The sequence below is a fragment of the Bos taurus genome, chromosome 25, assembly GCF_002263795.3.
Source record: "Bos taurus isolate L1 Dominette 01449 registration number 42190680 breed Hereford chromosome 25, ARS-UCD2.0, whole genome shotgun sequence".
NCBI lineage: Eukaryota > Metazoa > Chordata > Mammalia > Artiodactyla > Bovidae > Bos > Bos taurus.
This window is the reverse complement of record NC_037352.1, coordinates 15724892-15742450: the sequence shown is the minus strand read 5'-3', so window position 1 is coordinate 15742450 and position 17559 is coordinate 15724892. Positions and strand designations below refer to the sequence as shown.

Here is a 17559-nt window from a genome sequence, read left to right as displayed (position 1 = left end):
TGGGGAAAACACCACGGTGTTTCTCTGTCCATGGGATTTTCCAGGCAAGAATACCGGAGTGGGTTGTCATTCCCTTCTCCAGGGGATCTTCCTGAACCAGGGGTCGAACCTGGGTCTCCCGCATTGCAGGCAGAGTCTTTACCATCTGAGCCACCAGGGAAGCCCCATTTAGAAGGCGAAGGCAATCTGAATTGGTTTACAGGGAACCCCCTTCCAATGAGGGGCCTTGGAGGACTGTTTGCCTCATGACCTGGCACACAGCAGAGCTCAATAAACGTTTGCCCAAGGTTAGGCTTAAGTGGTCTTTGTGCCCCAAAGAAACCCCTGGAGCCCAGACCACCAACTGTGGTCAACCATCCAGTCCATCAGACAATTCCAACAGTATTTTCCTCTCTACCATATCCTCTCACAGGCGCTGCCGCAAGGACCTTCCCACGACTTCCCTGTTTCCACTCCTTCTTTAAAACTAAATCAGGTCCGCAGTGGGATTGGTGGATCATATGGTAGTTCTATTTTTAATTTTTTTCAGGAACCGCCAAGCTATTTTCCACAGCGCCTGCACCATTCTACGTTCCCACCAACAGTGAACAAAAATGAAAATTTGTTATCCTCACCAACACTTATTCTGCTTTTTTGATAAGTCATTCTAACATGTATGAGGTGATATCTCATTGGGTATTTATCCAAAAGAATTAAAATCAGCATCTCAAAGAGATACGAGCATGCCCACGTTCACGGCAGAACTTTTTTTTTTAATGAAAGCCAAGATGTGGAAACAACATAAATGACCACTGACAAATAAAAGGATTAAAAAATTTGGTATACACTCACAATGGAATATTACTCAGCTTTAGAAAAGGACTCCTGCAATTTGTAACAGCATGGATGAGTCTGGAGGACATTATGCTGAGTGAAATAAGTCAGACACAGAAGGATAACTGCTGAATGATTCTTCTTATATGAGGAATATATAACAGTCAGACTTAGAAGCAAAGAGCAGAATGGTGACTGCCAGAAGTGGGGGAAGGGGAATGAGGTTCAGTGGGTACAAGGTTTCAGCTGAGTAAGACGGGTAAGTTCGAGCGATTACAATATTGTGCCTATAAGTGAAAAGATACTACTGGGCACTTAAAATCGGTTCAGAGAGCAGATCTGATGTTAAGTGTTCTTATCAAAATAAAATAAGACGAAAAATTTAAAAGCAGCATGAAGTTTTTAAAATATCAAAATCAGATCATGTTTAAACTGTTCAGTTCCTCCAGCTCACATTTCATTGATACCAATTCACCTGGCCGCAGCCTGGCCATACCGCTTCCTCCTCCGACTTCCCACACTGCTCCCTTAACTTCAGCCATACTCACCTTGTGGATGCTTCCAAAACATGCCAGGCCATTTGCTAGGACGGTCTCCTCTTCCCAGTGACACTGACATCAAGGATCCTCGGAGAGGCCTTCTGTGGCCACCTAACCTACAGTGTCCACCCCACCCCCGTCTTCTCACCTGCCGTGCTGGTCTACGAGTTTTCATCACACAGGTGGGAGATCGTAGGTCTACTGGTTCACCAGTCACCTCTGGCCTCTCCTATTAGGGCAGAAGCTCCACAAAGGTGGGGCCATCGGGTTGCACACCTCTCAGAACCACCTTCCAGCTCATGTCAGCAGACCCTGTGCCCCGAGCAGATGCCCTGCAGAGACAAGGCATCCTGTGCTTTTGTTCACTGTTCTGTCTCCGGATCCTAGAGCAAGGGTCAGCAAAGTGCAGCCTGCTGCTGCCTGTTTGGGTGTGGCCTGCGAGCTAAGAGCAGTTTTCACATTTTTAAATAATCGGAAAAAAAGTCTCAAATGGACAACCTTTCATAACACATGAAAATTATGTGACGTTCACATTCTGCTGACTGTAAATAAAGCTTTATTGGAACACAAACACAGCCACGCTGGTCGTTTATTTATGTACTTCTTGCGGCTGCTTTCTTGTCAGTGCAGTAGTTGCGACAGAGACCACGCAGCCTGCAAGGCCCATACTTACTATCTAGCCTTTCACAGAACACATTTGGGGAGCACTGGGCTGGGACGTCACCTGGCACTTACCAGGTGTCCAGTGAATGGGGTTCAATGATTTTTTTCTAGACTCATCATGGTCAGAGTCCCACCCTTTCCTTAAAAGCCCAAGGAAGACCTTTGGGATTTTCTTTCAACCACAATGAACTGTGACTGGAAACCTCCTTGTTACTGGGTTTGCACCCTCCTCAGCAGAAGATGAAAATGGGTCCTCTATAAGCCTTGCCTTTTGGCAAGTTGGCCCCATCCAGTTGGCCGGGTTGCAGGAGGGTTATCTGACTTCATCATGCCACTGCTATCCATGAGCTGTCCGTGGCTGTTCCCTCCTTGTCTCATCTGAGCAATGTAGCCAAGATGCTTAGGAGAAAGCAATGGCAACCCACTCCAGTACTCTTGCCTGGAAAATCCTATGGATGGAGGAGCCTGGTGGGCTGCAGTCCATGAGGTGGTTGAGAGTTGGACACGACTGAGCGACTGAGCGATTTCACTTTTCACTTTCATGCATTGGAGAAGGAAATGGCAACCCACTCCGGTGTTCTTGCCTGGAGAATCCCAGGGATGGGGAAGCCTGGTGGGCTGCCATCTCTGGGGTCGCACAGAGTTGGACACGACTGAAGCGACTTAGCAGCAGCAGCAGCACTATCCCTGCCTGACTGATGGGGGCACTGAGGCAGGAGTCCCACCCAAGTCCCTGGTGCAGTGGAGCTGACATCCACATCTGCCTTTTCCTCCCTGCCAGGCTGCCAGCCATCCTTCCACACTATTCACGCTGTGTAGTCGCCCCACTGCCCTCAGGGTGTGGAGGTGTCCAGGAGCCAGCCCTACTGCAGCTGGCGGTGCCATCTGCCAGTCTCTTTCTGTCACAGACAACAGCCTCCCCACACCCCCAGCCCTGGCCACCTCCGACCAGAAGCACATTTGTCAGGAGTCTTTGGTGTCCTGCAAAGCCTGATGGGTAGATGGGTTGCTGCATCCAGGGACAGTTGCCTTGTCATTAGAAACCTCCTTCCTGTCCATCCTCACCCCAATACTGGAGCTGCTGCCCCAGCCACGTACACATGCTTGTAACTTTGCAGCTGGTCGGCTGACTCAAAAGAGAGAGTCCTCACTCATCACTCATCAGAGAACCATCAGCCACTTGGGTCCAGAGTCCCCGTAAAGCCCAAGCTGCTCCCAGTGACTGCTTTCCCTGGAACTTCTGTTTTTATTTCCATTCTTCACCTGGACACTGGCTTTACCTGGTAGAGCAAAGGGTGAGGAGGTGCCAGAGGAACTGGGGTAATGGGTGGGGCCTCTCTTGAAATGTTTTTTTTTTTTTTCTCTTTGAGGCATTTTAACTCAAGGTAGAAGGAGGCTGGTGGCCCATGAGGGTTATTGGAGACAGCATCTCAACATTTGAAAGTGAAAAGTGAACGTCATTCAGTCATGTCTGACTCTTTGTGACCCTGTAGACTATACAGTCCATAGAATTCTCCAGGCCAGAGTACTGGAGTGGGTAGCCTTTCCCTTCTCTAGGGGATATTCCCAACCCAGGGATCAAACCCAGGTCTCCTGAATTGCAGGCAGCTTCTTTATCAGCTGAGCCACCAGGGAAGCCCAAGAATACTGGAGTGGGTAGCCTATCCCTCCTCAGGGGAACTTCCCAACCCAGGAATTGAACTGGGGCCTCCTGCTTTGCAGGCAGATTTTTTTTTACCAGCTGAGCTATTTTTTAAAAGATGCTTATTCCTTGGAAGAAAAGTTATGACCAACCTAGACAGCATATTCAAAAGCAGAGACATTACTTTGCCAACAAAGGTCCGTCTAGTTAAGGCTATGGTTTTTCTGGTGGTCATGTATGGATGTGAGAGTTGGACTATAAAGAAAGCTGAGAACTGAAGATTTGATGCTTTTGAACTGTGGTGTTGGAGAAGACTCTTGAGAGTCCCTTGGACTGTAAGGAGATCCAACCAGTCCATCCTAAAGGAGATCAGTCCTGGGTGTTCATTGGAAGGACTGATGCTAAAGCTGAAACTCCAATACTTTGGCTACCTGCTGCAAAGAGCTGACTCATTTGAAAAGATCCTGATGCTGGGAAATATTGAGGGCAGGAGGTGAAGGGGATGACAAGAGGATGAGCTGGTTGGATGGCATCACCGACTCGATGGACATGGGTTTGGTGGACTCCAGGAGTTGGTGATGGACAGAGAGGCCTGGCGTGCTGCGGTTCATGGGGTCGCAAAGAGTAGGACACGACTGAGCGACTGAACTGAGCTACCAGGTAAGCCGACATTTAATTGTTCCGAATATAATGAGGCATTGCCGGCCTAAAATACCTCTTTCAGGTCAAATGGTCTTCACTGGGAAAGACATGTCTGCCCCTCACCAGGGTTGGTATGTCCCTTGTAGCCAGGGTTCTCCAGGGAAGGTGTGGTCCAGGAAGGCTTCCCTGAGGAGGTGGCATTTAGGCTGAGATCTGGAGAGGGAAGAGGTGAGAGCCACACCAGATGGGGGGTAGTGGGCAGTAGAGGTAACAATGGAGGTGGTGTGGATGAGCATGAGAGAATAACCGAAGCACATGGGGCCTTGTCTGAAGATCAGAACGAGAGAACTGCAGCTGGGCAAGCGGCAGTCACCACGGAGCAGGCCCTCCACTCTTCAATACCCTCTTCACTTATTCCACCACCACTGCCTCGCTGCAGCTGACAGTCAAACCCATTCTCTGTACCTACGCACCAGGCATTTCACACGCATGATCCCATTTCAGCCAACAACCCTATGAGGACACGGCACAACCATCTGTGTCCATTTTACAGATGAGAAAGCTGAGGCACAGGAAGTCAGAGTCACACAGCTAGTAAGGACAGAACCAGGATGCAAAACCCAATGTCTGCAGATCTTTGGATGGAAAACCGTTTTTCCAGTCCACGCCACCCTGGGCCCTCCATACAACATGGTTCAATTTCCATGAAACTTGAGGAAATCCTCCTGGGAGTGCCTGGAGGCCCTGGAGATTCTGGAGCCCAAGGAAGGAATCTGAGGCCTAGGCAACTGCAGGGGTGAGGTGAGGGCAGTGGGGTCAGGGCCACTGGGACCAGGAATATGGGAGGGGGTAGGGACTGGTGACATGGAGCACGGGGCCTCTGGGAGCAATAAGGGGCCGCTGCGGGATTAGAAATAAGTCTCTCTGAGGCCAGGCTTGGGGTCTGATGGGACACATCGCATCTCACTCCTCGTGGCTCTGAGTGGATGGTCTACAGATTGGTCATTTCCTCATGAAAATGTGTCAGCATCCCAGCTGCTTCCTCCAGGAGGCAGAGAGTGGAGCTGTTGGGTCACAAAGGCAAGGAAGGTGTCCGCACAGAGCACACCACTCTGGGGTTCTAGACGCTTCTTTTCTCCTGAACGCTGCTGGGGTGCGGGGACTGGAGGCATGGGGGTGGTAGCAACGGCAGCCCTTAACATCAGCTGACATTTAACACCTATTCCCTGTCTCGGAATTTTTCAGACTTCCAGCCACGAGGAATTGTTTCCTTAATCATATTCAACTTCCGGCATCCTGTCGGATGGTGCTGAGCTTGGCAAGTTGACAAACAGTGCCCACGTCTGTGTGTGGACGTGTATGTCTGCGTATGTTTACACACATGCTGACTTCCCCTCTCCTCCGCACTGGCTTCCTCACTGAACAGGGCAGAAAAGGACCACGGAGCCAGAGCTCAAATCCCTCCTGAGCGGAGGGAAATCCGGGTGCCATGGTTTCCAAAAAGGGAACACCATCTCCGTATGGGGTGTAATTACATCTTAGCTTTCTGCAGAAGAATAGTTTATGGCTTAAATGCTATTAATTGTAAGTCGTTTTGTTCCACGGGAAGTTGTTCATTGATAACTACCCAATTAGGGTTATTTTGCAATTAGTCTATTCACAGTAAATTTATTGCAAAAGGGGGAGGCTGCGGTGCAGTGAATGAAGTCCCTGTTGGGGCTGGGTGTGCCAAGGCCCTTACACGCCAATCTTATCAACCAGCTCCCAGGCCCCCAAAGGGTGTGACACCTTGGCCGATGCAGCTGAGACCACGGGGGATGCCCTGTGCCGCACAGCCTCACTGGGGGTGTCTCAGAGGGACCCCGATAGGTGTGGGGACCCCTTCCTCCACTGGCCACAACAGCCCTCTTGCTCCCTACAAACGTGCTGGGAGGAGGTCCTTCTCCTCCAACTACAGACAGCAGAGAGACACAGCCAGCCGGTTCAGACATCCCCGAGGTCTGAGAATGTGGACTACGGTCAAACTGCCTGCCTCCTGAGGAGGGGAAGGATCTGGGGTGCTTGCGGGCTCTGGCGCCTGGGAACTAACACCAGCCCCACCGCCTGTTAGTTGTGCCCCTCTGCCCACGGACTAAACCTCTTTGAGCCTCCATTTCCTCACCCATTAAATGGGTTGATAAAGAGACCGATCTCACAGGGCTGGTATGAGGATTCAATGGGGCGGAAGGCAAGTGTTGGAGGTACTACCACACGGACTTGGTACCTAGCAGGGATCAGCAAACCATGGCCCCATGGGCCACATCTTACCCACCACCTGCTTTTGTAAATCGAGTTTTTTCGGAATAACCAAGTGCACTTGTGTATGTATTGTCCCGGCTGCTTTTGTGATACAACAACAGAGTTGCGATGTTGTGATGGAGACTGCAAGGCTCACGAAGCTTCAAATATTTACTCTCTGGCCCTTTATAGAAAAAGTGTGACAACCTTGGTACCCAGCGAGTGCCCCCTGCTATTCTCAAGGAAAGACAGGCAGCTCAGGCCTCTGCCAGGCCACGTGCTAGGTAAGGAAAAGATTTTGGAAACATCTCTGCTTATTAATTTAAACATCTGTACCACTATCTGCCAAGTCAACAACATAATGGGAACCCTGGGACTGCTTAGACAAGAGTCCCTGTGCAAGGGAGACATGAACCTTTTCTTTTTGAACCTTTTCTTTTTATACCTTTCTATTGGAGAGTATAGTGGAGATACACATTTCCATCTGAACTTTAAAATACAGATGAATTTGAGGTAAGGGTTGAAGCTGTCCCCACTGCACCCCGCCCAGAGGGGGTCCCATAAAGGGTTTGCCATGGACCCTTCCAGGCCTCTCTACCCACTCACCCACATGGCCACCCCTGACCTGATCCATACCCTCCATCCTGTGACCAGGGGTCAACAGAGAAGCACGTGTGAGGGATGAGGAGCTGAATTTCAGCTCAAGTTCAGCCTCTGACTGGGTGACCTTGACCGTAAGCCTCCTCCTCTCTGGGCCTTGTTTCTTATCTGTCCAGTGGAGAGATGGAATCAGGATTTCTCTAGAGGTGACCCAGTCCCCTTTTCCCTGGGAGCCGTTCTCACCTCGCACCTCCTGCATCAAGAGGGATACGGGATTGATGAGACATTGGGCATCTACTTGCCTGGCCTCCAAATTCTCTGACGCTTGGGGAACTGACAGCCCTCTTCTCCCACCCTGCCACCCAGCCCAGCCCTGCAGTCTGCTTTCCTGAGGCTCTGACCTTCTGTCTGGACACCAAGATAGACCTAGCACCTCGTGGGCCAGCTTCTCTTCCACTCATGGACCCCTGCCCCACCCAGGTCTCCCCATGTATCCTCCACACAATGAGCATTCGTTGGTATTTGAATTTAGAAGCAACAAGGAGGTATTAATATTTGGAAACCTTGGTCACTTAGTGAGGGACAGCGGGGTACCCCTGGCATTGACTGTGGCCAATGAGAACGAGGGATGACCAAGAGCAAATTGCAAGTGGACCCCCAGGGAGGGCTGAGTGGGAAGACCCTTCGAGTACTTAATACAGGGTGCTCCCTGAACAGATAAGGAAGCTGGAACCAGAGAGCCAAAGGCACTTTCCCTGTGAGTTCCTGGGGAAACTTGAACTAGAACACACATCACTCCATTTCCAATGCATTGCTCTCTGTTTGCTCCCAGTGATATCGGCGCTCTCTTCTTTTTAGAGAAGCCTTTTGGACGCCGTCTGCATGGAAAAGCCATGGGGCGGACTAATTCACAAACTATTTGGGATGTAAGGTCTTCTATAAGAAAAAGAATATCTGCTGACCTGCAGTGAGCTTGTGTGTGTGGCCGCGGGAGGCGGGACGGACATGTGGATGTGGGTGAAAGAGCACTGACCCCCATGAGTTACCTGTAGCTGGATGGTGGGAACATGAAGGGTCTCCCTTGTCCAAGGTGGGTTTGAAATTTTCTGCCATAACGTGTATTTATTTATTTATTTATTTTTGATCTTGAGAAAATACGACCTCACCCAGGACGGTGGATCTCTGTCTCAGGATGTCTCCACCTGTAGGCTTGTGAGGCCTCCTACAAGCTGTAAGACCTGGGGAAGTTATTTTATGTCACTCAAATGAAAAATGATATGCTCCTGATAACAGTGCCAACCTCACTGGGCCACAGATGAGACGAGCTGATTGAATGCAAATTGCCTGTGCCGTGCCCAGGACACAGCGAGCGCTCAGTACCTGTTATTACTCCCCTTCTGCAGGCACCGGAAAAGGTGAAATGAACCAGCAAGGAACACGTGTCAGTGGTGAGAGGCGAGATGCAGAGATACACACACTGTAATACTTCACCTATGCAGAGCCATCCCCCCAGTCCCATTTATGAGGACCCTCACCTGCACTTATGAATGTTACTCTTACAGCTCTGACCTCGTACCGCATGGCAGCAAGAGGTCTGATTTATCATCAGCATGGAGAAGGGGGCCCAGTGTGGGGCAGGAGGGAGGCTGGTGGGGGGTGGGGGGCAGAAGAGGGAAGGAAATAAGGAAGGAAGAAATTGTAGATGGAGGGAAATGAGAAAGATGTTTTTTTCAGAGCCCCCAATCTCAATGCAACCAATAGATCCTTTCAGATCCTATTCAATTACAGTAATATTCATGTCAATTTTAATCCCCATATTCTGCTGAGAGAGAAAACAATCCATATCAATACCATCGCCACCTACACCTTCCACATTAGCCCTGACTGCACTGCATTTTATCCTTTGTCACAAAGGCACCTGGTTAACGCTGCAACAAAAGGTAATTTGATGTGGGGAAACTTCCCACCCAAGATTTTGGAATTCACAGGAAAGTCCAAAACAAATGACCTCGTGTCTTGATTTGGGGTTTGAAAAATAGGGCAGTCGCTCGGAGAAGGTCTGCAGACGTGAGCAGAGCGGGGCTGGGGCTTACCTTCGAGGGGGCAGAGCCGAGTCACCTTCTCGGGCATCAGCAGCCCCAGCTTGTGGCGGCAGTAGGTCTCCCCGATCTCCTGGCGGCAGTGCTTGGACTTGGAGCGGGACAGTGCGGAGATGGCCTCCTTGCCCGAGATATCACACCTGAGGGGCTGGTCAGGCTTGGCCTCGGGGGAATTGCCCCCGCTCTTGCGGGCGTGGGGCGGTCGGGGGGCGTCCTTGCCGCGGCTGCCGTTCACCGCGACCCTCTCGCCGGGAGGCAGCACCTCGTTGGGACCTTTTCCCGGGGACGGACGCCCCCTCCCTTTCTCCTCCTGCTCCCGCTTCCTCTTCAGAAGTTCCTTCTGTCCTCTAGGGGGCTTCTTCGTCAGCTCGGGCTGGTGCTTCTGCTTTTGAGTTCTGGGTGCAAAGTTGCTGTTGTCCACGTTTTCAAAATCCTTGGGCACTGAGTTCTCATTGTTGCTGTCTGTCCGCACTTTCTCTTTCGGCCGGTGAGAGAAGTAGCCGTCCTAAAGAAGACAGGGACAAAACACAGAAGAGAATCTTGACTGAGCCATCAAGCTAAGCAGGTGGGCTCTGGAGGATGGGGCAGGTAGGTTTGGAGGTTTGAGCCCTGGTGTCACACGCCCTGCCTTTGCTATGAGCTTCACCTTAGACTTCATGTTAGATCTTTCTCTTTGAACTCAGTTTCTCAACCTGGAAATACAAGACATTTCAACTAGAAAATAAAACTTTTGCAACATCTAACATGCTTGGACTATGATCCTCAATGCTTGTTATTAACCACACTCCCTTTTCATGTAAGTCTCCTTGAGTGTTTCTGCTACTGGAATTGAGACAGTTTGTTTTGAGTTTCCTGTTTAAATTCCAGCAGAGAGCGCTGTGATGGTTAATGGTTAGCAAAGCCATAATAAAGCTATAAGGGGAGAAAACATTGGTAGGATAGTATTTACTTTCCATTGCCTTTAAGACATGCTCCTAGATCTATGCCCATAAGAGGAATGAGACCATGCCACAGTTAATTCTGGAGGGGAGACATCACCAGCTATCTCGGCAGGAATGTGTCCTTTACAGGACAATCCTTACAATGAATCCAAGACTTGGTGACAGTTTTGTGTTTGAGCTTTGACTCTTGATGCTTGTATCTGGAGCAGAACTGATTAAGTCATCCAGGATGGGTTGGGTCAAGAGAAAAGGCAAGAGTCATTTTTGAGACAATGAGTCTTTCCAGGAAGAGGGGCACCTGGAACTCAGCTTCTCCACGGTATGTGGGCCCTGGCCATTTTGAGCTTGGATCAAATGCACTGGTCAACTAATGTCCTTCATCACTTCCAAAACACAGTACTTCTGTTTAGAGCCCATTACGAAGGCCTTAACCTCAAAGAGAATCCATGGGCCAAAGCCAGTCAGTCAGAGGGGACACAGAGGCCATGGAGAATTGAGGCTAATTGACTCTTTAAATCCATTGCTATAGTAACGCACTGGCAATGAGTAGCAATCCTGAGGGCAGGCATCCTCATTCATTTTCCTAAATGGGACCATTGAAGGTTCTCAAGGAGGGCGTTGGAGGAACAGAGCTGTGGAGGCGGTGCTGGTGCCCAGGAGGGGCTGCCGTTCAGCTGACACTAAGTGCATCTCCTCCTTTAGCAGTCCTGCAAGCTATTGCCTGCCCTGAGCCAAATCCTCCATGCCATTTGTTTTTGTAAATAAAGTTTTATTGAAACACAGCCGTGCCTATTCATTTATGGATTGTCTATGGTCACTTTCCTGCTACAACAGCAGAGGTGAGTGGTTGCCATAGAGACTATCTGGCCTGCAAAGCTTAAAATACTTCTCTCTGGCTCTTTAAAAAACACTATGCAGACCCCAGTTCTCCAGGATTGTGAGTTTAGAAGGCTCCCATTCTCTGGGCTTGGTTTGCTTGCCCTTGTCTCCAATGTCCCCGTTTGGTCCAGCAATGTGTCTACTCACTTCTTACCTTCGTTTCATCTCCCCTAGCATCAAGTACCAATTTCAGAGTCCATAGGAATGAAAGCAACACTAAGATACCTCGTGGCCATTCTGTAAGTTGATGTTACTTTTATTCTCATTTTGCAGGTACTGGCATCAGTGACTCATCAAGGTGACCCAGGTGGTTGGTCGTGAAGCTGGGATTCAAACCAGATAGGTCGATGACTTCTGCCCTGGGCCATCAGATCCACCAGCCACTTCCAGGGAGCTGCAGAGCCCTTCTGATCCCCCTCACTCTGTCCCCTTAAGCACAGCAGCCTGACTCCCCTCCCATCCACTCTCACCCAGCTAAATGGATCTGGGACAGGCATGTCATCTCCAAAGAGCCGTCTCTAGGCTGGCCAGTGGCCATCAGGTGTCAGGAAGTCACAGAAGAGGGAGAGGACAGTAAGGAGGGGCCACAGAGCACCCGGGTGGCAGCGGCTGGAGGCAATGGATAGGAAGACTGAAACAAGGAGACGCCGAGAGACAGTGCAGCCTGTGTTCTGTCACAGAGAAGCTGCTGGTCATCCATGGGAGCCGACCTTACATGCTGGTCTGTAAAGGGGAAATTCCGGTTCTAACACCTATTTCCGGCTTTTCTTACCTCCCGCATGCATCTTGTAAGAAATCCCCCTCAAGTGGGGGCCATGCCTCTGTTGTTGAAACCTAAACAAACTTCACTGCTATTCCTCTTTTCCTTCTTTCTGTCCAGAGACCCTTGAAAAATCCCAAGCAGCCTCTCAGATGAATTCTCTAAGCTGTCCCTGTGAGCCAGTCACCATATGCCGCTGATTCACAGGTATTACTTACTGCATGCTGAAAATCGCCCCCTAAGGGGTATCCCCTCACTATTTTACAGAAAGAGGAGCCAAGGCTTGCTTGTTGCTTCCACCCACTTGGGCATGTTATCAGGTGCCAGGCAGTGTGCTAAGCCCATCCATGTGATAAATCATTTAACCTTCAGAAGTAAATTCTGAAGTAACAGAGGCAGATACTACCATTCCCTCATCTTACAAAAGAGGGGAAAAAAGCTTGGGGATATTCAATGATTTGTCTGACGTCATTTAGGGAAGGCTGTGACTTTGCACTTGTCTAATTCTAAAACTTGTGGTAGTTTTGTGCCTCTTCTGTTCAGCTGACAGGTCAAGGGCAGAGCATTTAGTGTCCCCTTCTCTGTGACAGAGTGGATGGGCTCTTTGCATACATTAGCCTAGGTTGGAATGGACTGGATGGGGGGATGGTATTCAATAAAGCTCTTGACAAATATTCCAGTTCTCTTCCTTCTAGGCACACGATACAATTGCACTTCCCATCCCCTGCAAATGAGACACAGCCAAGCAACTTGCGGTGGCCAAGACAAGTGACTGGGGCCAGGCACATTTTGCCTTGTCCCTTCTTCCCTGGTAGCATCCAGCCACACTCCTGATGGTAAAGGCCCTGCAACTCCACCAACCCTCCATGGGCAGAGTAAACCTCTGCGGATCTCTGTCCCTGAGGTTTGGGGATCTTCGTTACTGCAGCACGGTCTAACTCATCCTGATTAATACAGAAGACAACTATCCGCTTTCTTCCTCTTAGCTGACCTCAGATACAAGACCCAATTTCACATTGCTTTTTGCCTCTAACAGCCAAAAAATCAGTTTGATGACACTTGCTGTCCAAGAACACGAGTTTAAATTCTGTCTAAGCCCATTTTCTAGAAGTTAACAAGAAGGTAGAGAGCGAGCAGAAACCCTCACAGCCACATGTATCCACTCTCATCAAAAAAGTCCTAAGTACAGTTCCTGGGTTGGTCTCTTTCCTCATTAACTGACGATCACCAGTTTATCCCCTGAGCAGAAAACCTCCATCAAAATTTCAAAAGCTCACATTCTCGACCACTTTCTGGCAGAACTTCTCTAAGTAACACCAGACACAGGAAACGCTGCAATCAATGAAGCTAATCTGACCATCAGAAAACGGCTGGTTCCTCTGGTTAATTTGTGACATCAGGACCAGGGGCCAGTAGCAGTTCTAATAGGACTCGAGATTAATAAGGGTTGTCCACTCAGAGACACAACAGGGTGTCACCCACACAACAGGGACTGTCAGCTCTGCGTGACCCCATGGCCTTCCCCCTGGCCCCAGGTGCTACTCAGCTGTCAAGGGAAACCAAAAGATTTGAGTGTAAGAGGAAAGGGAAATATTTTCTCTTCTGGCACGAAGAGCTCACAGGTAGGTATTCGATAGCTTCCAGAAAAGTTACTGAGGCACAGTCAGTGAGAATCAGGCATCACTCAGGAGCCTAAGATCTCGGTCACTCTGAGTCAAGGCTGTTTTCTACAGCAGTTGATCAGTTCTCCAACACCTTCGCCCAGCAGTTTTCTTTCTTCTTTTTTGTACACTTTATTTTACTGTGGTGAGAACATGTAACAGGAGATCTACCCTCTCGGCAAATGTTTTAAGTGCCCCATACAGTCTTGCTACCTACAGACACAAAGCTGTACAGCAGATCTCTTGAATGTATTCACCCTACACCACCAAGACTTTATGCCCGTTGATTACAGATTTCTCATTTTCCCCTCCCCCGGCCACTGGCCACCACCATCCTACTCTCTGATTCTCTGAGTTTGATTGTTTTATTTATTTATTTAAAATCGAAGGCAAACTCTTTTGGGGCGGGGGAGGGGGCATGCCACATAGCATATGAGATCTTACTTAGTTCCCCAACCAGGGATTGAATCTTCACCCTCTGATCTGGAAGCACAGAGTCTTAACCACTGGACCACCAGGGAAGTCTTGAATTTGGCTATTTTAGGTTCTCATGTAAGTGGATCAAGCAGCATTTGTCCTTCTGTGTCCAGCTTATTGCACTCAGTATTAACATCCTCTGGGCTTCCCTGGTGGCTCAGATGATAAATAATCCCCCTGCAATGCAGAAGACCCGAGTTCGATCCCTAGGTCAGAAAGTTCCCCTGGAGAAGTGAATGGCTACCCACTCCAGTATTCTTGCCTGGAGAATTCCATGGACAGAGGAGCCTGCTGGGCTATATAGTCCATAGGGACATGACTGAGCGACTTTCACTTTCATCCCTCTTTCATACCAGCATCCTTGAGGTTCATCCATGTTGTCACATATGGCAGGATTTCCTTCTTTTTCTCGACTGAATAATATTCCATTGTATGAATACACTACATTTGCTCTATCCATTTATCCCTCAACCCTTCTATACCTTGGAGAAGTATCACTCACTTTCCCCTTAACTCTTCACCTGCTCGCCAAGAGGCTAATGGGCCTCAGTTTTTCTCTCCTTCCCTTGGAGAATCAAGATCCAGACATCCAAGCCCAGGTTCCCTTCCCTGTACAAACCAACTGTGGGAGGTTTCCAGGAAAACACATGTGAGATAATCATCATACCGTTAGCACCCATGTCCCCTTAAACTCTGGCCCTTCACGCACTTTGTGTCCCTAATCCCCTCGAGCACCCAGGGAAGCCGCAGCATGAGTCCTAATGAAGGGGAGGAGACTACGGCTCAGGGAAGTGAAGTAACCTCACCAAGAAATGAAAGTGATGCTGGAAATGATGTGATCCAAGCTCTGCATGCCTCAGTTTCCTCATATGGAAAATAGGGATTCGAAAATAAGGCCTCATGGGGGTTTGGTGATGATGAATGTATATAAAACTTCTGGAATGTGTCTGCCACACCCAAAGCAGGAAGAAGAAAAAGCAAAGATGATTCCCCACCAATTAACACTGGACCTCCACTGTCTCACCCATTATGGTCTCCACCTGGATGACAGATCGATTATTATTTCTTTATGATGATCTCCTAGCTGTGTCCCTTTTATTCTTAAGCAATCCAACACTCTCACCTTGGGTTATTTATGTAAATGCAACCCTTTGACTTATTTTATTTTAATGTACTTATTACAATGATTGCACATTCAAATGTTCACATGCGAGCTCCAAAACTCTTAATTGCTCTGCTGTTGCCTTACTTCTAAGCTGCTGCTAGAATCCATTTTTATTCCAGAGAAATAATTAAATGCAATAATGTCCTCCACTCCCATTCAACCTTGGGCATGTTTAGAGCCAATTTCAATCAGGTAGAAATATGCCAAGCACAAGATGGCTTCGAGAGGTGGGTTACGTGACCCAGGCTGCTGTGCTGGAGACACCTGGATCTGCTTCTGTCCTTCCTGGTTCTCTATGGTTCAGACTTAAGGATGGATTTTTCCTTGCTTGATCAATTGAATCCCCCCCACCACACCCCAGTCCTGTTTCGGAGTGGAGGTGGGTTCTAAATACTCCACTCATTGATAAAGTTTTGCTCTTATTTTTGTGTAGAAAGGACACCAAACAGGAAAGGAGGAGACCCGGGGGTCTGTCTTGCTTTAGTGATTGTCAGATTTTTTCATCTATAAGATAAAAGGTCCTGTGCGATGCTGCTGAACATTCTCTGAGTCGACCATTAAGCAATACATTGACTAACAAAGTTCTGCAATTTCAAATTGTTGAGGAATAGCTGATGGATTTTAAGAGACCAGGGATGGAGGGGTAGGTGGGTGCTCCTAAGTGTGTGGTTTCCTCCCTGCATCATCCTGTGATCGTCTTCTCCAGTAGCTCTTTGACCTGGGATAGACGATTTCATCTCCAAATTCCTCATCCATCCCAGGCTGGCACCTCCCTCCCCATAGCTGAGAACCGATGAAGCACAGTGACTGACACACGCAAGGTGCTAACGAAACATGCTCCCGTTAGAAAATACGTGCACAGTGCTGACTCTGCCCCAGGCTTTGTTTCCAACCCTTCTGTACCGACTCACTCATCTGATTCTCATGAGGATCCTATGAAAGAAATGCTGTTATTCTTCCCATGTTTTGGATGGGAGTACGGAGGTTCAGAGAAGTTAAGGGACTAAATCCAGCTCTAGGAAGTGGAGGAGCCAGGATTGGAACCCAGGCAGTTGAGGTCTAGAGGCCACACCCACCGATGCTGCCCGCCTCTCGGCAGGTCTGAGGACCAGGGAGGGTGCCAGAGGGGAGCCCCGGCCAGGTGCACCGTGCAGGCGTGAGGGCGCCCATCCCACCTGCTCACTCATCACCACCCGCTTATGGCTTCCTTTCATGGTGTGTGGACGCACGGCCAGCTGAGTAGTTGTTCGCTGGTGAACTCAGTGTCTGAGGCTTCATTCCCATCACCAAGGTGACCAGGGCCATTGAGAGGGACACTTGGGGGAGAAGCCTGCACCTGCTTCCAAAAGGACGGCTGTGCCAGGGCAGTCGCAGTGCGCATAGCTGCACCCAATTAGGACATGCAATTACCCCAGCTGCCAATGCAAACAGACCTCACGGAGGCCCCTCACGGGCTCATTTGTATGCACAAAGAGTGGCAGGGCTGGCCAGCACTTAGAAACTCGGGGGCCTCGCTGGGCACGGGCAGGCCAGGCTTTAATAAAACCCTCAATAATAAGCCTGGTGTAATTTAGCAGATTTAGTCATGTTAACGGGATGCGCAGCTTTGGGTGAGGAGGGAGGGAGCTGCATGGGTAGCACTGGCTTGACTTGGAATCCAGCCTCTGCCCCTTAACTCTGAGATACGGGGAAAGGAGCTTAGCCTCTCAGGGCCTCAATTTTCTCATCTACCAAAAAAGAAGGGGTCGGAAGACCTACTTTGCAAAGGTGAGGGAGAGATTAAATAGGGCAAACCTATATTTAATTCTAGTGAACAACAGAACACTTAGCATGAGGCTTATACATACTCAGCATCCAGGTGACATTTTTAGCCGGTGCCCCATCACCCAGTGAGTAGACTTAAGCCATTTGGAAGGGCAGGGTGGGGAGGTGAAGTGCAATCAAGTCCATCAGGCCTCTGCCACTTGCTCACTGTGTGACCCAGGGCACAATATCTAACATTGAGAGCCTCAGTCTTCCTCTCTGTAAATGGGCATAATAACTAGTCCCTGTCTAATGGCACTTTTACGAGAGTTCAGAGAGTTAACATGTGTACAGCACTCAGGATAAAGCCTAGACCTGAATAAATGTTAGCTACAATGGATTAAATTGGAATTAATGCTTATAGTGATGATCTAATGAAGCGGTTCTCAAAGTGTGCTCTGGGAACCCCTGGGGGAACCCTTTCAGGTGATCTTTAAGGTCACTACTTTCATCATAATTTGAAGACGTTATTTTCCGTTATTCACTCATCTTTCACAAAAGCACACAGTGGAGTTTTGCAGAGGATCCATGATGTGTGAAATCGCAACAGATTGAAAGCAGAAACAAATGTGAGAATCCAGCTGTCTTCTATTAAGCC

General features: G+C 49.1%; 1 protein-coding gene across 1 annotated transcript in view; it reads right to left on the bottom strand.

Annotated features, from left to right (window-relative positions):
• The window catches only part of XYLT1 (xylosyltransferase 1), a 352297-nt gene that overhangs the window by 151247 nt on the left and 183491 nt on the right, over nt 1–17559 (bottom strand). Inside the window, exon 3 of the mRNA XM_002698037.6 lies at nt 9270–9780. Coding sequence (XP_002698083.1) covers nt 9270–9780 — 511 coding nt within the window. The remainder of the gene's footprint in view (nt 1–9269; nt 9781–17559) is intronic.